Raw genomic sequence first — 24310 nt, forward strand, 5'->3', positions numbered from 1 at the left:
CGAGGACAGCAAATGAGGGATGCCGCCATCGCCAAAGGCATTCTCATCAACGGATTCTGGAAACCACAATAGCAACATGCATGTGCAAATATACTGCGACTGTTTCCCCTCTCATACGTTGCCACCTTGATCAGGCCAAAATAGAACTCAATGCCCTGTACACTTCCCAGACGGTATACGCACTGCAGAAGATGAAGGGGTGGCACTATGAGCACGGAGAAAAGGCAGGTTGCCTCCTGGCAGCCCAGTTATCCCAACAGGAAGCAGCACTAGCTATCCCGGCCATCCAGCCACAGATGGCACAACCCTCACTCACCCTCAGGCAATAGCCTGTGAATTTGTGAACTTTTATCGGATTCTATACACTTCGGAGACAGAGGTAGATCACACCCGTCTTGCTGCGTCCTTCAAAAACTCCTTAATTCCAAGCCTCACCGACGAGGGTAGAGTACTGTTGGAGGAAAAATAAGTAAGGAAGAGATAATACAGACAATTTCTAAACTCCTTCACCATAAGGCCGCGGGTGAAGATGGATTCCCGGTGGAATTCTACAAATGGCCATGAGTGGAAACAGTGGATTCATTGTATGAGGCCTTCCGAGAAACGGCAAACACAGGTTCCCTGAACCCCATTTCTAATAGAGCGTTCATAGTGGTCCTACCGAAACCCAGGAAGGAACCTCTATTTTGCGGCAGCTATAAACCCATCTCCCTCCTCAATGGAGATATTAAGATATGAGAATATTTTGCTCACACTTACGGACCTCACCCATTCCCTTCCGGCATTGCGATCCCTCTTAGCCGACTTTGAGGCACTGTCGGGATACAAAATAAACTTGGACAAAAGCGAAGCATTACCTTTGTCCCCAGTAACCACTTGTATTGCAATAACGGAACTCCCAATCCACTGGAAACAGTCATGCCTCAAATACTTGGGCTCTACATTAATAGAGGCCTGGACCATATGTTGGCAGACAACCTGGAACCACTGCTTAGCCGCACAAAGTGGGACTTTGAGAAGTAGTCCCACTTGAGTTTATCCCTGTGGGGAGGGTGCAGACGGTCCGCATCGCCTTGCCACCCTAAACCTATGTACCTGGAATGTTTCCCCTTCAGGTCCCTCTCCCCATGTTGCAAGCAGTGGACAAATGCATATGCGCCTTTGTGTGGGGTCAATGCACCCACGGCTTGCCAGTGCTAAACTTATAGCCTGTTGTGCGTATGGCAATCTGGGCCTATCCATTGTAGAGCATTATGCACTGGCTCTTCACCTTTCCCAACTCTTTATCTGCTCCATGGGACACCGGAATCATCGATGTAGGTTGAGACTGAACACATACTGTTGAGGAGTGCCCAGGGACTCAACTTGCTTTACAATGCTAGGGATACCATGATCCGCCACGCCAACCCAGTGATACAGGCCATGTTGAAATCTTGGTGGAGGGCTCACCGCCTTTTAGGAGTGGACCCACAGACCCACGATCTTGTACCAATCTGGGGTAATGCCAGTTTGCTAATCGGAGGTGAGACAGCTAATTGGGAGGGTTGGAGATCGGTGGGCATTTTGTATATAGGCCAGCTTTTGGTTAATGGGGGTCTTAAGCCCTTTACGTCCCTCCAAGACTAATTTGGCCTCCCAAGACAACAATCATGGTGATACTTGCAGCTCAAGCACTGTTTTAACCGCCGCATGGGTGTTCGCCTGTGGACTCTCCAGCCTTGGCCTGTGCTTTTCTACCTCAAGTCCTGGGGTACCTCCAGGGGAGTGATGTCGGGCATCTACATCCTGATGAACCGCCACTTATTCTCCCTACCCCTCTTAACCACCCTCCAAACGAAATGGCAGTTGAGACTACAGGTAGATACGGAGATGGAAGACTGGGCTGACTTATTAGAGGCACAACAATGTGGTGCATGGGAGGCTCAGATGAAATTCTGCGTTTTTAAGACTTTACATGAATGGTACTGGACACCTCAGAAACTTAGGGCTGCAGAACTCCTATTACATGAGAACCTGCTGGTGGTGTCCTCATCCACATTTTTACCTGCTTCACATCCTATGCGACTGTCCCTCCATTCAACCTTACTGGGAGGCAGTGGGGAACATGATACAAGAAGTCATACCAATCCCATCCTCTCTTTCCCGGCCCCTGATCACTCTGCACGACACAGGTGAGATGCAAAATCTCTCTCGCCCGCAAACTCACCTACTACACACAGCACTGGCCACAGTTAAATTGTGTATCCTCCGACACTGGCATGCGACCATGCCCCCCACCCATGATGAATGGCTTACGGCAATGTAACAAACAGCCTCCCACAAACGATTTGTGTACAGTCTGCAGGATAGGACAGAGGTCTTTCTCCAAACCTGGGCCCCTTTCTTCATAATACTGAGCACTGATCGCAACCAACTTGGTTCCTCGGCATTCTCCTAGACCTTAGCAGGCCTTTTCAACCTACGCTGTACCTTCCTTCCCTCAAGGGCGTACCCATACACATTAGGTCATTCATATATACTCTTCCCCCACTATCCCCCACCTCTTCTTGCATCCCCCCCGGGTCACCCTTCTTATCTTCTTTACTTATTTCTTTCTCTCCTTCCTTCATTACCTCTCACTTCCTTACTTACTTACTCTCCCCTCGCCCCTTTCCTCCTTTCTCCAGTCTTTCTCTGTCCCTTTCCCTCTCTTTTGCCTTCTTTGAGTACTCCTCCCCTCTCCCTAGCACTGGATGCGAGCACCTTGTGATGGGTCATGCCATCCTCCTTACCTCCTTCCTCAACACCATTATTGTCACACCCCTAGCTCCCCACCATACACCCTAGGATGCACATAGGTCTGCCTTAGGACAAACGCCTAGGTGGTTCTATATTCTTCCAAAGTACGGACTTCGTGCTGGCCCTCTGCTTTAAACCCAACTTGAGTCAGCATTCCAGTGATGCACTGGAATATAGACTTCTCCGATTGACCCCTGCTTTCTGTTGTTGTACCCTATGACACTGTATCTGTCAGTCTATTGATTTTGTTGACATCCTAGAGGGTATCATTTTTCCTCATTGTTTCTGTATTGTTATGCGCCAGGTAATCAATAAACAATTGAAAAACAAAAGGAGCAGAATGGAAGAGTGAGAAAAGCCGAACTGGGTGAAAACAAAAGTGCTGAGGAAATTAGGCATTAGTAAAAATTCAGGTTTTAAGATTTTGTGCAAAGAAGAGTGTGCCATAATTTTGGTCCTGCAACTGCTGCCGAATGCCCTTTTGTCCATACTGGAGGATAGAGAAGGTATCAGAAGATATCAAAGGTCTGGCCAGCGAGTGGAACTTAAATCGTTTTTTGAGACTGTGGGGACCATAAAGATATAAACCTCTGTAAATGTGAGTCAGAGTCCTGAAGTGAATACTCCTTTCTATTGATCACCAGTGAAGGCCATTCAATTTAGTTGAGATAAAACAGTGCCAGGGAAAAAAGTAGTCTGGCTGCTGAATTCTGTACCAACTAAAGTTTGCTTGAACGTTTCTTGAGAAGGTCTAGGTACAGAGAGTTAGAGTAATCCTTCCCCGAAGTTTTAAGAGCAAGGATCACAGTTTCCCTAGCCTTAAAAGAGAAACAATTTAAGACCTTGTGGAGAACTTTTACAAATCTGAAGCAGGTGGATGTGACAGTGAGAATCTGGTGTCTAGAGGAGAGCTAGCTGTCGAGTGCTACATAGCTACTTAGACAGACATTTATGAAAAAGTTATAGCTTTTAGAAATATTCATGGCTCATCCACCACAACAATGCCATTAGTCAACTACGAAGTAAGTCAGTAGTCATGTAAACCTTAATCGCGGCCTGAATTTTTATTATTGATGGAGCAACATTACAGCCCTTTGAATCAAACATTAGAGAGGATTGAACTCATCTATATAAAAGTGTGTTCATATGTTATAATAAAAAAAAAGTAGGCTCTTTGAAATAAAATATTTTTCTATGATCACACATTTTAAGCAAGCAAGGTAAGTAATTATTGATTCAAGGTTATCTAGTTTCACATTTTAAAATTCAGCCACCAGATGGGTAGCGCTCTCTCTCTCACTCTCTCTCACTCTCTCTCTCTCTCTCTTTTCCTCTCTCTCTCTCTCTGTCTCTCCTGCGTGCATAAAACAATAAATATTTTGTCTTTCTTCTTGGCTTCCTGGCTCACAAGGAGAAAAACCAACAGAGACAGCAAACTTGACTCTGGGCTCCCATATCCCACCACCAAGCCAAGAATGTATTTATATGGGGAGCGTCAAACCCAAAACATCCCTCTAAAGCTATGCCCCCGATGGGTCCGGGAACACAGTCTGGTGTTCTGTGACTCCAAGGTTCAATAGTATTGTGGTTCAGACTTCAGCTATCATTCTACAATAGTTACGGCGTGGCTATCTAGGAGCTCTTGGTCGTGGCTGTCTTCAATAAAGTGGTCATTGGAGGACATTATACCAGTTTGGTGCAGAGTGCTAGTCTGCATCCCCGCAATGGTCAGCCATTCAGCGAAGCTCAAGAACCTGCATGCATGTAGCAGCAACAACGTTTAAACTACTGATACAGTTCTGAGGCTCCTCAGCAGCAACCATTCAAATCCACTTCACAGTCACTATTAAGTGCCTACCAGTGCGATTGAAACACTGAAGGAAAAGTCCACCCATCTGTGCAATTTTAAAGACCAGCACATTCCAGGGGCATAAAACCAGCTCCTTCTGAATCAGTGACTGCTGGCTTGATTACAATCCCAACTCCACACTGAAAAATGCAGTATCCACAGTGATATGCTGGCCATTTTGTCAAGTTGGGGAGTTTTGACCTGTGATACACTGGTACTAATGTAAATGCAGTAGATCGTCAGCACTGTTTCTTTCTGACAAACATTTGCAAGATGGTGCTGTTCCATAAGGGTAGTAGGTACTTCCCCGAGTTGGATACAAGGAGTACCCACCATTAAATAAAACTGCATGAAAATTCCAAACTGCTCACCACTTTCATGAACACGTTTGAAGAGCTTAAGCAAGAGACATGGGGGTGATTCCAACCATGGCGGTCGGTGATAAAGCGGCGGCCAACCCGCCAACAGGCAGGCGGTCCAAAAAATGGAATTCTGACCCTGGCGGGAACCGCCAACACAGCCTGCCACCTTAACACTCCGACCGCCACGGCGGGACACACAAACAGCGCGGCGGTCACCGCCAACAGGCAGGCGTCAGACAATGTACCGCCCACACTATCACAACTCACCAATCCGCCACCTTTTCCGGGGCGGGAGCCCCGCCGATAAAAACACGGCAGAAACAGACTACGAACGGGAAAACGCTCACCTATACACACTCCACGAGGACGGAGAACAGCATGGAACCCGAATTAAACATCCTACCAGCTATTGTCTACCTGCTCATCTACCACGAGTACGAACGCCGGCGCAGACGACAACGGTGAGTACTGCACCTACGACACACAGGAGGGGGGAGGAGGAAAGCTTACGAGCACACACATATGCGACCCCCCCCCCAACTATCTACACACCAATGCAGAGCACCAAGTCACAGTGACACCACCCAACCCCTCGGAATAATGCAAAGACATAATTAAAGTGAGAAACAAAATTTATGTATAAAAGAGGTTCTTTGAAGTCATGGTAAAATAGCAATATGAATTGTAAAAAATCAAGTAAGAACATTGCGAAACCGATAAACATAGGCAATAAGTCCTGCACAGTCACTTAAATTTCCACTGTCCGTGGGCCAAAGTGTATCAACACATGGGCAAAGCCCACACAGGAGACCTGAGTCCGTTGGAGAGAACACTGCTGGGGCATCAGATGACAAAACTGCAGGCACCTCAGGGGGAAGGGAAGGGGGGGGCACCTCAGCCACATGAGTCCACGACGCCAGATCCACGAAGGGTCCACCATGCCCACTGTGCCATCCTGGGGAGTGCAAAGCCACAGTCTCACAAGTCTCTACAGTGGGTGGTCTGCCCACTGTGCCATCCTGGGGAGTGCAGAGACACAGGCCATCAGGTGGATTACAGACTCCACAGGTAATGGAGGAGGCAGGGTGCCCCGAGTGCAGCGTGAACACTAGCTCGACACAGAACCGGCACTGTCAATGGGCCAGCGGTGCTTGACAGGAAGGGCCCAGCAAAGCGGTGTTTGAGACGGCGGGGCCCAGCGGAGCGGTGCTTGAGACGGCGGGGCCCAGCGGAGCGGTGCTTGACAGGTAGGGCCCAGCGGAGCGGTGCTTGAGACGGCGGGGCCCAGCGGAGCGGTGCTTGAGACGGCGGGGCCCAGCGGAGCGGTGCTTGACAGGAAGGGCCCAGCGGAGTGGTGCTTGAGACGGCGGGCCCCAGCGGAGCGGTGCTTGAGACGGCGGGGCCCAGCGGAGCGGTGTTTGAGACGGCGGGGCCCAGCAGAGCGGTGCTTGAGACGGCGGGGCCCAGCGGAGCGGTGCTTGACAGGAAGGGCCCAGCGGAGCGGTGCTTGAGACGGCGGGGCCCAGCGGAGCGGTGCTTGAGACGGCGGGGCCCAGCGGAGCGGTGCTTGAGACGGCGGGGCCCAGCGGAGCGGTGCTTGACAGGAAGGGCCCAGCGGAGCAGTGCTTGAGACGGCAGGCCCCAGCGGAGCGGTGCTTGAGACGGCGGGGCCCAGCAGAGCGGTGCTTGACAGGAAGGGCCCAGCGGAGCGGTGCTTGAGACGGCGGGGCCCAGCGGAGCGGTGCTTGAGATGGCGGGGCCCAGCGGAGCGGTGCTTGACAGGTAGGGCCCAGCGGAGCGGTGCTTGAGACGGCGGGGCCCAGCGGAGCGGTGCTTGAGACAGCGGGGCCCAGCGGAGCGGTGCTTGACAGGAAGGGCCCAGCGGAGTGGTGCTTGAGACGGCAGGCCCCAGCGGAGCGGTGCTTGAGACGGCGGGGCCCAGCGGAGCGGTGTTTGAGACGGCGGGGCCCAGCGGAGCGGTGCTTGAGACGGCGGGGCCCAGCGGAGCGGTGCTTGACAGGAAGGGCCCAGCGGAGCGGTGCTTGAGACAGCGGGGCCCAGCGGAGCGGTGCTTGAGACGGCGGGGCCCAGCGGAGCGGTGCTTGAGACGGCGGGGCCCAGCGGAGCGGTGCTTGACAGGAAGGGCCCAGCGGAGCGGTGCTTGAGAGGGCGGGGCCCAGCGGAGCGGTGCCTTTCTGCACGGCGGGGCCCAGCGGAGCGGTGCCTTTCTGCACGGCGGGGCCCTCTTCAGCGGTGCCTTTCTGCACGGTGGGGCCCTCTTCAGCGGTGCCTTTCTGCACGGCGGGGCCCTCTTCAGCGGTGCCTTTCTGCACGGCGGGGCCCTCTTCAGCAGTGCCTTTCTGCACGGCGGGGCCCTCTTCAGCGGTGTCCTTCTGCACGGTGGGGCCCTCTTCACCGGTGCCTTTCTGCACGGCGGGGCCCTCTTCAGCGGTGCTTGTCCAGTCATTCAAGGGAGCCAGACCTGGCCAGAACTCCCTGCTTAGTCGCCCTCCGACCGTGCAGTTGCTGGACCCTTCTGTGACGGAGTCCTGGGCCCGTGGGTGTCCTCCCTCACACCCGGGATGGGGCTTGTGGGGCCCTCCTGGTCCGCGCCCCTGCTGGCTGACTTCTCCGCCCTGCTGCCCTTGCCTTCCTTCAATGAGGCTCTCTGGCCCTTGCCTCCCCTGGATGTTGTGGCAGGTGACGGCCCAGGACTTTGCTCCTTGGGGGCAGCCGTGTCAGTCTTCTCGCGGTGGCCCTTGATTTTACGGGTCCTCTTTCCAGGGGGGGGGCTGGCTGTCCCCTTGCTGCTGGCCGATGTATCAGTGCTGGGAAAGGGTGGACTCCAAAACCCGTGCACAATGGTGACACTTTAAGCAGGGCTGGTGGTGGCTGAGGTGCTCTTGGGACTCTTAGCAGATGGAGGGGGTGGGTCAGGTGGGGCAAAGAGGTTAAGTTTGGAGAGGTAAAGTTTTTTAGGACCAATGTAAAGGGTAGGTGTAGTGGGTATGGGAGTGGAGGAAGAGGATGTGGTTGTAGGAGAGTCAGGTGTGCTGTCTTTGGGTGCAGGTGCTTGTGACGTAGGCTGTCGTGAGGTGGTTGGCTGTTGGGTGGGTGGCTGCCTGCGTTTGTGTGTCTTGGAAGAGGGGGTGACAGACACAGTGGGAGAGGACACAGGGGACGTGTAAATGGCAGTGGGGGTGGTGACTGCACGTGTGCGGACTGTACTGGAGGGTGTGCTGGTGATGGAAGTACTGGCTGATGGTGGTGTGCATGCAGGTGTGAGTGGAGACGTCACAGGGAGGGAGGAGGGAGACGACGAGGAGAGGGACACAGAGGTGGTAGTGACTGTTGGCATGTCTGCATCTGGGTGTTGCTTGGGTGAATGCTTGTGTGATCTGTGGTACTTATGTCTGGATGAGCTGCCCTTGGGTGTTGAGGTGTGTGCAGGCTGGTCTGATGGTGTGGATGGGATAGGCTGAGGAACAGGAGACAGAGACAGGGTGGAGGCAGTTAGAAGAGGGAGGCTGGAAACAGGGACAATGGCTGCCGTCAGTGCTGAGGCCAGAGCATTGAACGATCGTTGATGGGCAGCCTGACCCGAATGAATGCCCTCCAGGTATGCATTGCTCCGATGCACCTCGCTCTCTACCCCCTGGATGGCATTCAAAAGGGTAGACTGCCCAACAATGATGGTCTGTAGGAGGTCAATGACCTCCTCACTGAGGGCAGCAGGGGTAACAGGGGCAGGGCCTGAGGTGCCTGGGGCGAAGGAGATGCCCCCCTTCTTGGGCGAGCGGGCACAGAGCGAAGGCTGAGGGGCTGCTGGGAGGGCGGAGCTGGTGCGCTGGGTGGCGGCTGTACCTGTAGAGGCGGGGGGCCCGGATGTTGCCGCCACCGCTAGGGAGCTCCCTTCCGAGGACGTGTCGGTGTCGCTGGTGTCACCACGGGTCCCCGTTGTGGTGCTCCCCTCGCCCTCCGTATCACTGGTGACCTCGGTGTCTGTACCATGGCCCACCGGGGCCTTGTGAGTTGCAGCTCCCTCGTGCTCCGATGCCAATTCTCCTCCGCCTGATGATGCTAATGCACACATGCACAAGAAGATAAAGAAAAAGGGTGGGGGGAGAAATAAAAACAGGTTGAGTGCATGCATTGTCAACACCGTTGGCGGAGAGGACAGACACAGGAGCCTCATGCACTACGCCGCGCAATCGGGGTACACTACTCAGTACTTGTGACTAGGCCAACAGGTCTATGGACAACAAATGCGCACATGGGTGATGCAGGACCATGGATTGCTGTACTTGGCACCCTACAGTGGTGGGGGGCGGGGGCACAGGGCCATGCCTAAAGGAGGGGACTACACTACAGAAAGCACCCTGGCCTAATGTCACCCACAGCCCTCCTCCCCCACCCAGACGCCTCCACTGCGTGTAAAGATAGCAGAATGTGCTGGTACTCACCCCCTTGTGTCTGCTGTGATGTCCTCACGCGCCCATCCAAATCGGGGTAGGCCACCGCCAGGATCCGGGACATCAGGGGGGTCAAGGTATGACTGGCACCCCTCCTACGTTGGGAGGCCATCCCCAGCAGTGACTCGCGGTCTACCTGGTCCCGCGGCGGATGTCCTCCCACCTCTTTCGGCAGTGGGTGCCCCGTCTGTTGTGGACCCCCAGGTCCCGGACTTCCTTGGCGATGGCACGCCAAATGTCGACTTTCTGATGGGCGCTGACCTATTTGACATGTACAGGGTGGGAAAGGAAATTTCAACATTTTTCTGCATGTTAGATGTGATTGCCCCCCCCTCCCCAACCCTGCCATGTGGCACATGCTCTCATCTGTCGTGCCTTGCACTCCTCATTCGCTCCCCACCCCACCATCTTACATCCACCATACACAACCCAGGCATAGCCCATTCAACGTGCACCCAGTGTACTTACCTGTTGGTCTGGAGGACCGTAGAGTAGCGCATACTGGGGCAGGACCCCATCCACAAGTTTCTCCAACTCTTCTGAAGTGAAGGCAGGGGCCCATTCCCCAGTCGCAGCAGCCATTGTCTCTTCCAGACCGAGGTCACAGCAGCACTTGCAGTATAGGTCGTCTCCTGTGGATGGTCAGGTCTCGAGTGGTTAAGCAGATAGAAAATGGCGGTCACGCCCGCGGCGGTGCGTACCGCCGCGGTGCGTACCGCGACTGCCGGCGCACATCGTCATTGGCGCCTGAGACCCATAGGGTGCAATGTTAACCAATGCGCCTTCGCACAGCGGTCTTCGACCGCCTACCGCCACGGTGTGCCACGCCAGCGCATTGACCTCACATCCCACTGTCACACTTCTCAGGTCAGGCAGCCGCCATTACAAGGGCCCACATGGCTTAATTGCTACTGCGTCACACAGGCCTAGGCCTTGCATTGCCACTCATACAAGCCTTTCAATGCATAGCGATTCGTGTAGTGTGCAAGCTGTGTGAACGAACCTGTGGGTTGCTTGACTCTGTGCTCCATGTTGTCCTTCCTAGGCACCGTCCGCTGGGACTTGCGAGGAGAAGGATGAATCCTCCCGTGTACCGACCGCTGGTGGACCTGTCGACAATGGAAGAACGACATATTATACTTCGATACCGACTTGACAGAGCCACTATACATGAACTGTGTGCCCAGCTGGAGCCAGACTTGATGTCCCCCATCCGCCAACCCACAGGGATTCCCCCTCTGGTGCAGGTTCTGTCAGTACTCCATTTTTTGGCAAGTGGGTCTTTTCAGACAACAGTGGCCATGTCATCAGGGATGTCTCAGCCTATGTTTTCTAAGGTTTTGTCCAGAGTGTTGTCTGCCCTGATGAAATACATGCGGAGATACATTGTTTTCCCTGAGGAGGGTGATTTGGCCACTGTGTAGGGTGATTTCTATGCCCTTGGACATATCCCCAACATCATTGGTGCCATTGATGGGACCCATGTGGCATTAGTACCCCCAAAAGACAATGAGCAGGTGTACAGAAATAGAAAAAATTACCATTCGATGAATGTCCAGGTGGTCTGTTTGGCTGACCAGTACATCTCCCATCTAAATGCCAAGTTCCCGGGGTCAGTGCATGACGTGTATGTCATGCGAAATAGCAGCATCCCTTATGTGATGGAACAGCTACAGAGACACCGTGTGTGGCTAATAGGTGACTCTGGTTACCCCAACCTGCCTTGGCTATTGACCCCAGTGAGGAATCCCCGGACCAGGGCAGAGGAATGGTACAATGAGGCACATGGGCGAACTAGGAGGATTATAGAACGGACCTTCGGGGTCCTGAAGGCCAGGTTTAGGTGCCTGCATATGACAGGTGGATCCCTAATGTACTCACCAAAGAAGGTGTGTCATATCATCGTGGCCTGCTGTATGCTTCACAATCTTGCATTGCGACGCCAGGTGCCTTTCCTGCAGGAGGATGGTCCAGATGGTGGTGTTGTAGCAGCTGTGGAGCCTGTGGAGAGTGAAGAGGAGGAAGACGACGGGGACGACACGGACAACAGGGACACAGTTATACAACAGTATTTTCAGTAGCACACAGGTAAGAATCACCCACACCATTTTACATTTACTTCTGGCCTCCTGCATCTCTACTTTCTGTGTTTCCCCCCAGTTCCTTTTAACTGATTTTTGACTTTCCCTTCCCTTTTCAGAGCTGTATGACCCACAGCGTGACTTCTGCTTTGTTTGCCCATGGACTAATGCTTATTGACACTGGTATGTTGTCATCACAATGTAAATGAACATTATTGCACCATTATGTGTAATACATTTGTAAAGAATACAAGCAGACTCCTGACATTTGAAGAGCAATTGGTGATTTATTTTAAGTGCTGCGTATAGGTCCATGATAGTAAAACGGTGATGGGTGGGGGTGGAGTAATGTCCATGGCAGAGTCCAGTTCTCAGTAGCACAGGTGCATTGCCCATATGCCTGTGGAAGGATGGAGCTGGGGCAGTTCAAGGTTGGACAGGGTGACAATGTGGGACAGTGGGATGACATCAGGGGGTATCGTTTGCTGGCGGGGGTCTTGGCATCCTACTCTGTCTTCTTGTGTGATCTCAGGTTCCGCTTGTGGGGTGGTTGATCTTCAGCAGGAGGTGGGGTTCTGGTGGCCTGTCGTTGTGTGGGGGCCTCCTGTCCACTAGCGCCGGCGGAGGTGGTAGGCTGTTCGTCGTCCGGGCTGGTGACAGGGGCCCTTTGGGGTGCCACATGGTCCCGCAATGTGGTGACTATCTGGTTGAGGGCCAGGACGATGGTCCCCATTGCGGTACCGATGTTCCTGAGTTAGTCTCTGAACCCCATGTACTGTTCCTCCTGCTGTGCCTGGATCTCCTGGAACCTGGCCAGTACCGTCGCCATCGTCTCCTGGGAGTGGTGGAATGCTCCCATGATGGTGGTGAGGGCCTCTTGGAGAGTGGGTTCCCTGGTCCGGTCAACCCCCTCTCGCACAGCAGCCCTCCCAGTTCCCCTGTTTCCCCGGGCCTCTGTCCCCTGGCGGTGTGCCCACTACCACTGCCCCCAGGTCCCTGTTGTTGTTGGGGTGGTGGGTCAGCCTGGGTGCCCTGTAGTGGCGGACACACCGCTGATTGACGCGTCCTGGAGACAGAGGCATGGGCCCGCTGGGTGGGAGCTGTGCTGGTATTCCCAGAGGGGGTTGGGTCTGCTGTGGCCTGTGTCTGTGTGTGGGGAACCGACTGTCCAGAGGTCCCCGATGGTCCGGGCTGGTCATCAGGTTCTAGGTCGACAGAGCTGCTGTCATCACTGGGGGCCTGTTCTGGGGGCGGGATGGACAAATCTGGACCCTCCTGGCCGGTGTGTTGGCGTTCGGGCCCTGCAGGGGTAAAAGAGTATGGTTATTGCTTCTGTGTGTGCCATGGCGTGCGATTTGTGGGTGCCCTTGTCCCCCAGTGCTGGCATTCCCTTGTGGGAGGAGTTGTGAGGGTGGTTTGTGGGGGGGGATGGGTATGTGCAGTGGTCATGCTTGGGTGATGGGTGTCCATGGTTTGTGTTGGCATTCAGGGATTGGTGTTGTGTTGGGTGGGTTGTGCTGGTGAGACATTGGCAGGGAGGATGTGTGCTGGGGGGTTGGGGGTGAGGGTGGGGGTGTGGGTTGGCATGCTGGTGGTTGGGGGGGTGAAGTAGTTGGGATTAGACTTACCAGAGTCCATTCCTCCGCCTACTCCAGCGAGGCCCTCAGGATGCAGGATGTTCAAGACCTCTTGCTCCCATGCTGTGAATTCGGGTGGAGTGTGTGGGGGTCCGCCGCCAGTCTTCTGCACAGAGATGTTGTGTCTTGACACCTTCGACCGCACCTTCCCCCGTAGGTCGTTCCAGCGCTTTCGGATGTCTTCCCGGTTTCTGGGATGCTGTCCCACAGCGTTGACCCTGTCGACGATCCTTTGCCATAGCTCCGCCTTCCTGGCTATTGTGGTGTGCTGCACCTGTGTGCCGAATAGCTGGGGCTCTACCCTAATTATTTCCTCCATCATGACCCTGAGTTCTTGGTCCGAGAACCTGGGGTGTCTTTGGGGTGCCATGGGGTGGTGTGGGGTGGTGTTTGTGGTGATGAGTGTGGTGTGTGTGGTGGTGTGTGGTGTTTTGTGCGTGGATGTAGTGTGGGTGATGATGTTGTGTTCCTCTGTGTGTTGGGGTTTTCGATAGCTGTGCTCTCTCTCTCTCTCTCTCTCTCTCGCCTTCTCTCCGAATTTCTAGTAGTGGGGGTTTGTGGGTGATGTGGGTGTGTGTTTTATAGTTGATTGGATGTGTGGGTGTGGTGTGTGTATGTGTATCAGGTGTGTGTATTTCGAATTGTCCAATGTGGCTGTGTTTTGTAAAGGTGTGTGTATTTTGACCGCGGCGGTGTGTACCGCCAATGGAATACCGCGGTTGAAAGACCGCCGCGTGGATTCGTGGGTCGTAATAGCATGGGCGTGTTTGTGTTGGCGTGACGGTGGAGGTTTGGTCATCTCCAGTTTATCGCTGACCGCTGATGAGGCGGCCTTCCGTGGATGTCGGGTTTTTGGCGGTTTGGCAGTTGTGGGTCAGAATGACCGTGGCGGTTTACCGCGGCCGCGGCGGTAGAATGGCGGACTTCTGACCGGCGGTAAGAGCCTTTTACCGCCGAGGTCAGAATGACCCCCATGGTGTTTGATAACATGCAGCTTCATCACAAGGAAGAGCACAGTTAGTTTCCATTTCCTTTGCAAAGAGTAGCGTGACTGCCTATGAGAAATACTGTAAGAGGTCCATAGTAGACATGAAGAGGTCTAAAAAGGTGCAATTAACCAGATTTAAGTGTGCCCTTCAGGGAGAACTCAATGATACCACTGCTACTGAGATCAATTTTCAAGATCTCATTGATTAGATCACTGACATTAGAACTAAATGACTGATTGATTAACAGAAATGTTTCAGATCGATTAGGCCCATCCTGTGGAGAGATGAATGCTTTGTTAAAAGATACAGAAAACAGCCTGCTGGAAAAGCCAGGCTCACAGGGGGCAGGGGACATTCTTTTAGCCAGGAAGTACCTGCTGTCCTATCATATAATAAATGTTTCCAGACCTGAAAAGTGAGCACAGTTATTGGTACCAAGTTGACATCTTGAGCTATATCTGATCATACTAATGTGCAGTAATTAGTCCAGTCTAGATTGCTTCTCCTTTCTGATAGAGACTTTTAGCTCCACATTTCTCACCTTAGAATATTCCCCAGGCATCAGTCTGGGTCTGTAAAATCTTGAGAAGCACCACTGTGCAGGTGTTAGGTGGTGTATTTTGGCATCATCCACGTCAGAAGTGATTTTTCAGTGCCTATATAGGCACCACCAGGGCACGCTGATATCAGTTCCTTTCATTCCGCATCATCAGCGTGGATCTGCCTTAGACATTTTTTAACTGACTTTTTGAGGTTTTTGGCAAACATTTTTGAGCTTTGCTCCCGGTGTGCTAGGATATGTCTCCTGCAAAATCTTCAGGGTTCAATCCTTGAGGGGATTGTCACACGCATATTTCTGTGTCCACTCTCCACTTGGTTTGTCTGCATGAGCCGAGTGCAAATCAGTACACCGTAAGGCGATTCGAGAGTGGGCAATAAATCTTCTGGAGGTGTGGCAAAAGATGGTTCTGCGCCATCCCTGGTCTCGTTCCTGTGGAAGTTCTTGGGCCCTTCTCTGGAATCATTGCTGTGGACAATCGTTTTCCTGCTCCAAGACCTCCTTGTTGAAGTCAGGCAAGTCGAAGAAGCAAAAGAAGAAATAGTCAAAGCATTCTTCAACTCCACCCCTTCTGCTCGACCTCATGCTTATAAGCCTCGCTCAGTTCATCTGAGGATTGGTGTCAGGGCCCACTTCATGCTACCCTGAGTTTCATGGTGCGGGAGCAATGCCTGCCCAACGTAAATAATTATTTTTTGACTCTATGCATGCCATCTTTGGGCCACTGATTCCCTCTAGCACTCCTTTGAGCCGCACCAAGCCGACAGATGCCCCTGCTGGGTTACAGTGGATAGATTCACCCTAGACCCCAAACAAGCCCTCTAAATCTGACCCCCAGATCTGGACTGACACCACCAAGGGTGTCTCCTTCCACCCCGGCTTCATCTCTCCCAGTGCTGAGCTGATCATAATCCCTAACGCTGATCCAGTGCCGTTTGACATTGATGCTGGCGCCATCCAGTTACTATCATTCACTGGGTAATACACCCATTGACAGGCCCTACCTCCCTGAAGCGGGAGATGAGGTATTTGATTCCCTAGAGGTTCCTGATGATGATAACTGGTATGAGGAGCTTGGTGATGGGTGATGGCCAGTGGCTGGATACCTTCCCAGACTCTGGCATGCTCTCACTTCGGGGCCAGGATTCGGAGGAAGGTGTACCTTTAGCCACTGTGATGGGCAGTGTGGTGGAAGTCCTCAGTTTCCAGCTGTCGGCTGTGGAGGTCAAGACCAGTGTCTTGAAACAGATGCTTCAACTTGGGGCAGGTTTGCCTGAGCCCATACTCCCCTTTAATGAAGCCCTCAGTAATGTGGGCCTGCAGGCCTGGGCAAAACCTTGCACAGTGGCTCCTGTGCCTCAGCTGAGTGCTCATCGATACCGCCACACCCCAGGAGACACAGACTTCCTCTTCCATCATCCCTCCCCTGAGATCCTGGTGGTGCAGGTCTCAACAGCGAAGGTCAGCCCTAGCTTCCCACCACCCCACTGGATAAGACATCCAATAGGATGGACACCTTTTGGAAGAGCATATTCTCTTCCACCAGCCTTGCCTTGGAGTTGGTGAACAACGCATGCCTTTTGGCCCCGTTCGTCAGCTGGTGTAGACTGGATACCACAGACACCGTGGGTAGAGCCATGGCTTCTACAGTGGTGCTCTGTCACCATGCCTGGTTACGGTCCAGTGGGTTCTAGTGGATGTCTAGTCACCACTGATTGACATGGCCTTCAATGGCTCCCTCCTTTTTGTTGATAAGGCTGACTTGGCACTTGAGCCCCCTTGCGAGAGCAGGGACACTGTCAGATTATTTGGACTTTCTTTATCAACTGTTCCGCCACAGCAGTACTTTCCCCACTCCCGCAAACGTGCAAGGGGCAACTTTGGGGGTCCGTGGTACCAACCATACCCAATTCAGCAGCCTAAACATTCCCTTTGGAGATGGGGCCATGGAGCCTAAAAAGGACACAAGAGCCAGTACCAGCATGCTGCCCAATCCCCTTGCAACTCTTGGTGCCACAGCCTCCAAGCTTCTTTAGTGTCCCCTCTATCCAGCACTGCTATCCCATTGGAGGCAAAATCAGGTACCACCTGTCCCAAAGATCAGCAATTACATCCGACAAATGGGTGCTTCAGATTGTGCAGCCTACCATTTGTGGAAACACCTCAGCATCTCACACGATCCCAAGAATGGCTGACGGTAGACCGTTTCTCATTACTCCATCAGGAAGAGCAGGCTGTTTTGGCCAAAGGAGCCATCAAGAGGGTGCGTGCACCTGAAGTACATCGAGGTTTTTATTTCCACTACTTTCTGGTGTCAAAAAGGGATGGAGGTCTCTCCCCTATACTAGATCTGCAGCCTCTCAGCTTCTTTCTGAGAAAAGAGAAATTCATGGTGCTCTTGTTGGCTCAAGTTCTGTCTGCCCTGCATCCTGGATACTGGTAGCACTGGACCTGCTGAATGCATATTTCCACATCCCCTTTCAGCCGGCCGGCCCAAAGACGTTACTTGTGATTCAAGGTGGGCCACAAGCATTTCCAGTTTGCTGTGCTCCCCTTTGGCCTCAACAGTGCCCCTCGGTGTTCACAAAAGTGATGGCGATGGTTGCAGCACATCTGCGAAGGTCAGGGGTTCCAGTCTTCCCCTACCTCGACAACTGGCTGGTGAAGATGGGTCCACCCTAGCAGTTGTTGCCCATCTCCAGACCATGGCGAACCTTCTGCATTCACTGGGGTTCACTATCAACATGCCAAAGCCACACCTGACTCCTTCCAGAGGCTCCCATTCATCTGAGCCATTCTGGACACAGTGCAGTTCCTCACCTATCCTCCGGAGTGGCAAGTCCAGGATATTCATCTAGGATTCCAATGTTTCGCCTCTATCCTGGATTTTGATGAGACTGACTCTGAGGCAGCTGGGTCTCATGACATCCTGCTTCCTGCTGGTAAAGCATGTCCAATGGCATTTGCAGGGCCATCAGTGGGATCTGAAGTCCCAGTTGGCGCAGTATCAGATGAATTTTTCCGACCTGGTCCAGAAAATAGGAGGATTCAAAAAATCTGCAGTGATGGCTGCGGTGGCAGACCCCTTTCCCTTCCTCAGAGCTCACAGTTATGACAGATGTGTCACTCCTGGATGGGCAGCCACCTACGAGAGGTGGAGATCAGAGGACTCTGGTCCACATCAGTCTGTTGGAGTTGAGGGATTTTTGCTTCGTATTGAAAGCCTTTCTTCCGTCCATCAAAGGACAGCTGATTCAAGTGTTAACAGGCAACACCACCGCCATGTGGTATTGCAACAAACAGGGTGGGGTAGAGTCATAAACAATGTGTCAGGAGGCTCTGCTCCTCTGGACTTGAATGGAGCACCAGGATATTTTCTTGCTCGTGCAGTACCTGGTGGGATCTATGAATACCAGGATGGGTAAACTCAGTTGTCGATGCCTCACACATCACAAGTGGAATCTACATCCAGGGATGCTACAAGGTCTCGTACTAGACTGGGGAGAACTATGGCTTGATCTGTTCGCCACCACAGATAACGCACAATGTTAGCATTTATACGCGCTGGAGTTGCAAAGCAGATGTTGCCCACAGACTCATTCTGCCTTGGCTGAAACTCTGGACTTCTGAACTCCTTTCCACCAATACCACTCCTACAAAAAGTTCTCAAGATCAAGACCGACCGGGCCCAAGTCATCCTAGTGGCTTCTGCATTGGACACGGAGAGTATGGTATTCCGAACTCCTAAGCATCTGTCCTGTGGTCAGGCTGCCCCTTCGGGAGGATCCCTGTCACAACAACAGAATAGGGTCCTGCACCAAAAAACATGCGCACACTGCACCTTCATCTCTGGAGACTGAGCGGTGACAGCTGAGGATTTTCTATCTCCCTCACAAAATATAGGATGTTATCTTAGCTGCTAGGTGTCCATCTGCTAGAACTGTCTACGCCTGCCCCTGGGATAGGTTTGTGTCTTGATGTGTCTCATGTCATGTGGACCCCTCTGTGCACCTGTTGGAGGTTTTGCTGTTTGTTCTATTTCTACCCCGGCAAGGGCTTGCCATGAGTACCCTTAAGGATTACTTGTCAGCTATTTTGCCCTTTCTGTGGATGCCAGATAAACCCTCCGAGTTCCATTCACCGGTTGTGTCGCATTTTGTGAAAGGTTTACAGAGTTTATTCCTGCCTACTCTCTTTGTGACGCCTCAATGGGATCTTAATTTGCCCTTATTTACCCCATGAGTGCTCGTTCTGAGCCCCTTTATTGCTGCCCTGTGTGGCTTTTGACTCTCAAAATGGTTTTCCTGGTGGCCATTTTATCAGTCAGGAGAGACAGTGAGCTTCAGGATCCGTCACTTCAACCTCCATACACCAACTCCTTCCCTTTCCTTTCTTTGCTTTTCCTCCTTTTAGTTCACATTTTCTTAAGAGGATACTACAGATAACAGCAATGCACTGCATCCTGCATTGCCATTTCTTCTAATCAAGGCATCTATTTTTTAATTCTGTTATTAGTAGTGTATCATTAGTTTACCATTCCAAGATGGCTAACACATTGTTTCTAAGAATGGAAGCCATGGTGTAGCTTTAAAACAATAGGCGATGCAAAATACCACTGCAAGACCTGCTGCTGTGTTTAGCTGTGTTATTGCAACCATATGTCCACATATTTAGACTGCAAGATGTTTTCTTTTTTCTACTTGTATTCTTGTAGTTTATTTTGCATAAGTTGTTGAGTGTGTGTTTTACTTTGTTTGGATCAGAGAGTGAATGTAAGAATGAGTCAGTGGGTGGGTAAATGGACGAATGAGTGCCAACATGAGTGACAGAGTGCATGTATAATAACGTATTGAGCGCCCAAATCCATCAATGATCACAAGCCAGACCTGCTGACATTGCCATGCCAGTTTCAAAGAGAAAAGAAGTCTTAGAGAGTGATGTATTCAAAATTTTAGTAGTGACAACAAAAGTTGTCAAAATGTGACAGTTTATGCCATTTGGTAAGCACTAATGGTTTGAATGTAGTAATTGCACTGATGTTTTTATTAATATGATTTTGTTTATATTGTAGAGTTTGACATAGGAGTCATTTGAAATAAATCAAATATTAGAAGGATTAAACTGATATTATGATGTAATTTAGACTCTACATTAACAGTATGTATTGATACAATATTGCATTTCTAATGATTAATTATTTAAAAATGCATGTAAAATTGAAACAATTTTACTTCCCCATTATATTTAATGACATGTATTAACAATGTCTTTTGCCCAATAAAGTGACTGTAACACTCATCTTTACGAAGTATTATTAATGTTGAATTCATATGTTGCATATTAAATGTGTTTTACTAAAATATATTAATTAAACGTATTGTTGTAATTCTCTTGCGTTAGCCTAAGTGAGACCTGCTAAGTTTGTATTTTGTGACTGTGCAGGAAATGCTGATTCATTCCTTAACACGAGTTTTCTTTCAGACTTTGTTCCCATGAGAAGACTAGCTTTTGGTAATAGGCCCCTATTTTTTAGACATAGTGAGAAAGTGTAATAGTGTACTTGAGAATGGCACATCGTGGAACATGGACTGCCTTTGTATACAGTTGTTTCAAACTCGAAATTGAGTCACACAGATGGGAGACGTTCCCATGACAGACTTGGGAAAAGATGTGGATGTTTCAGTTTGGAGTCTTGTAATCAATTTTTATTGGATGATGGCCCTTCAGCGTAAATTGGACTGATACCTTTGGCGAATCAGAATTCTGTATGAGCTTTGATATATTGTTGACCAGTTGGACTTGGGTTCAGAAGATGCTTTTCAGATTTCCCACTTTGATGCTGTCAGATCCTCAGATTCTCCCAACTCCTGCTGATGAAGAACCCTGCATGCTGTGCCCCTTTGAGGTATCTTCCTCTCTTGCTTTGCCCTTTGAGATGTCCGACTGAGACTTATTCCGCTACAGAAGACTTTTGACCGAGTTTCCGACACGCTGACATTTTTTCCCTTTTTGTTTATCTTTTGTCTACCTTAGTAACTTGCAGTCCGAGATAAACTTTTTCCAAGTTATTTTTGCAATTTTTTTGCTTTTTGTCTTTTGCCCACCTGTGTTCCGCCTCACACATGTATTTCCCTGATAGGGTTAACTGTAAGGCTTTCCTTGTGCCCAGCTAAATTAATGATTCTGCTAAATTGAATTGATTGGTGATTGCAAATCCTGAGAGTTATGCCTTGCAAGACCATCTTGGATTTTAGGCTTATCATGGACCCCAACACGAGCCAAAAAAAATTACACTACTTGTTATCCATAGATAGTTTTAACCGCTGGGCCCAAATTAATTTCCGTAATTCCTTTAGAAAATTGCTTACCACTAGGGGATCATTTATTGTGCATTTGTGAACCACTAATGTATATTAAAAGAGCTTGTAAAAATGCTCTGCAAGGAGCTCATTAAGAATTGCACCCCCCCAACCAAACGTAGAGCACGACCCAATGATGATGCATGTAACCTTAGTGGGTGACGTTCCATGCATCCTGAAAAATTATCATCCCTGTACCGAACAATAGTCTACTTTTGCATCTTCAGACAACTCAATCAACACAGACATCAGTTTTGTTTGTAAAATATTCTGTCCCATATATCATTTCTTTAGAAATATATCTATAAATCCACCTTCAAAAAATATGTACTTCAATGTAAACTCCAAATGGACAACATTTAATGGAGATGTGTATGTAAATTCTTTGGAATCTCATAACTTTTGCATCTCTTGTCCACTTTTTCCTTATTTCAGAATGATTTTTCAAAGTTGCTGAAAGTTTTTTAAATAATTTGGTGAAGAATGGTCAAGCTGGCCTAACATTAAGTAAACAGTATGTTTATGATGCAAAGCTTAAAAATTCCCAAAGATACTTATAGTGTGTAAGTCATGAAATATTTTAGGAAAGAGTATTGCCAGTTCTTTCAAAATATGTGGTAGATTAATTGTGGTGTGAGATCCAGGTGAAATGAAGTGGCCACTCAGTAAACGGTTGTGTGTAGTCCCTAAAATAAAATGTATCTTAATACAAATGTTCCTGAGCTACACCTAAAAAAGGGGATCAATGTGCTTTCGTAGACAATAGCAAAAAGTTGAACTTCCTTTCAGTTAGATTCTGGTTTTGATTCCCCTAAAGAGTGAACAACTCAAACATGCGAGATATTAAAAAAAGTACAGAGAAGTAAAGACAGTGAACTAAAATATGTGACAGAGACTCCACTCCCAAGAAGTACAATGATACCTGGTAATCATCTAGAAAATTTAACATTAGTATGTTTCCTCTTCAATGTAAGTTCTGCAGAATTCTGGGAATTCTCCTTTTAAAAGCCCAGAATGCTCCAAATGTTATCTTCCTTGACCCACCTTACCCTATACTTATATATGCCACATCTTTGAGAGGGAATGAATAATATATCCACCACACCAAAATCCTGTACACTGAAATTCCAATAAAGAAAGACTGCGTGAGGTTGTGGGTGGAAGAGTCTATCTGCATTATGGTTAGTAGAATGCTTGCAGAGGGAAACTAATGCTTGGGCAAGCGACCACCAAACTTTAAACATAATAAATATATTTGTACTGTGATGTGAACTGTGAAGGGTGACATCAGAACAACTGAACAAGAAGTGAGATCTTTACCATCAATATAACGCGTTGACCACTGCTGAAAACATATATTGAAAGTAATGAATACATTTGACTGTAATGTCAAATGTATTATCTGTTGGAATTATTCACAGAAAATAAGATTTATAACTCTCTCTTGTGCTTGACAGGCTGGATTCAGAAGATGGTGATGGAGCATGGTGTCCAGAATCTTCTGTGGAGCCAGGAGACCTGAAGGAGTTCTTACAAATTGATCTCCGTGTGCTGCACTTCATCACCCTTGTGGGCAGTCAGGGACGCCATGCTGGGGGTCATGGAAATGAATTTGCCCAAATGTTCAAGATAAAATATAGCAGAGATGGAACCCGATGGATCTCCTGGCGAAATCGACATGGGAAAGAGGTGGGTTACAGTAGAAACAGGTGAGCATATAGAGGGGGTTCACATTTGCTGTGGGCTTCCGAAATTGTGAAAGATCAATAAACAGGAAATAGTGAAAACTGCTGTTTTCCCATTGGATTCTTCCACTAGAAAAATCATAAATATCAAGACTTTTAAAGAATAAGTCAATCAATAGACTACATTTTAAGACCTGAAGAGGAAGAATCATTTAACTCTTAGCATCCAATCTCTAAATGGTGTGGTTCACCGAACCTAAGCACTTTTTGGAAACAACTATAAACATATCTTGTCAAAGTGTTTCCTGATTGCTTGCAGGTTTCTAAAAGGACAGCACCTAGTAGATGTCCACTCCATTTAGGCCATTCTAGATATACTTCTTCATTCATTCTGAAAGGCATTCTTTGATGTGGCATTCTATATAGAGGTGAAGCAATTAATTGTTGTCCACACAGAGGTTCGACCTGAAACTAGAAGAATTTCTTTGAAGCATACGTGATAGAGATTAATGTCTGCCTAATCGAGTGCAAATTAACAGCACCCTAGAAAATCCAGGGATACAGTAAGGTGCAACAGCAAGTCTAAAGAGCAATTAGAAAGGTGATGCAGGACATGTGTGTCGCTGTCTTTTCGTGTTACAGGCTTCATCTTTATTTTTTAAGTGTATCAGTGGAAGAATTTATGCTATTGTATAGAATTTCACGTTTCCAAGTTATCCAAAATCATGGCTGTATATTTGTTTCTCTTCAGGTTCTTGAAGGAAACGCCAATGGGTATGACATTGTCCTGAAGGACCTAGAACCACCCATCATAGCCAGATTTGTTCGCTTCATCCCTGTAACGGATCACTCTATGAACGTCTGCATGCGAGTGGAGCTTTATGGCTGTGTGTGGCTGGGTAAGCCTTATTTTTGATGTACAGCATCCAAAACAATAAGTTCGGTATTTTATTCATCTGTTTAGTTTATGTACAGAGTTTTATATTCCCCTGACATTGTTACCTAGAGTACTGGTAGTATTGTGGTGGATATAGTCAGAATAGTAACAGAAACAGTGAAGGAAAGTTAGAGGCCACCTGGATCTGAGGTTTCAGCATTCTTCAATCGCTACCCTTGAATGTCTATATTTTGATACCTGTTCTAAAAGGTTCCCTGAAGTGTGGATGCTTCAGTTCAGTCTGAGTGTAGGGGCCTTTTCTGTTTTGGAATTTCAGTCCTTGCACTCCCAGACATCTTCCTCGATACCTATCAAACATTTGAATCTCCTTTGTAGAAGAGGGTGAGCAATAATCTCTAACTGTTATGTAGTGAGGGGAAAATTCTGGTATATATATATTGGCATTGTGAACTGTACACAGAACTATGAATTTAATTCTTAATTCCTCTGGGAGTCAATTGAGAGCTTTCAGTGGTTGTTTAACATAATCTTATTTCCTGAAGCTGAGACAGAGTCCAACAGGCTGAACAATTCTTGTTCATGCAATTTATACTACCATTCCAGGAAATCTCTCGGAGGCAGTCCAATGCTAAGTAGTCTAC

General features: G+C 49.4%; 1 protein-coding gene across 2 annotated transcripts in view; it reads left to right on the top strand.

Annotated features, from left to right (window-relative positions):
- Positions 1-24310, top strand: part of DDR2 (discoidin domain receptor tyrosine kinase 2) — a 737021-nt gene that overhangs the window by 256386 nt on the left and 456325 nt on the right. For both annotated transcript variants that reach the window (XM_069231100.1, XM_069231101.1), the window contains exons 4-5: positions 22544-22775; positions 23523-23670. In XM_069231100.1, the coding sequence (XP_069087201.1) occupies positions 22544-22775; positions 23523-23670 (380 nt within the window). The remainder of the gene's footprint in view (positions 1-22543; positions 22776-23522; positions 23671-24310) is intronic.

Source organism: Pleurodeles waltl, chromosome 4_2 (assembly GCF_031143425.1).
Source record: "Pleurodeles waltl isolate 20211129_DDA chromosome 4_2, aPleWal1.hap1.20221129, whole genome shotgun sequence".
Classification (NCBI taxonomy): Eukaryota; Metazoa; Chordata; class Amphibia; order Caudata; family Salamandridae; genus Pleurodeles; species Pleurodeles waltl.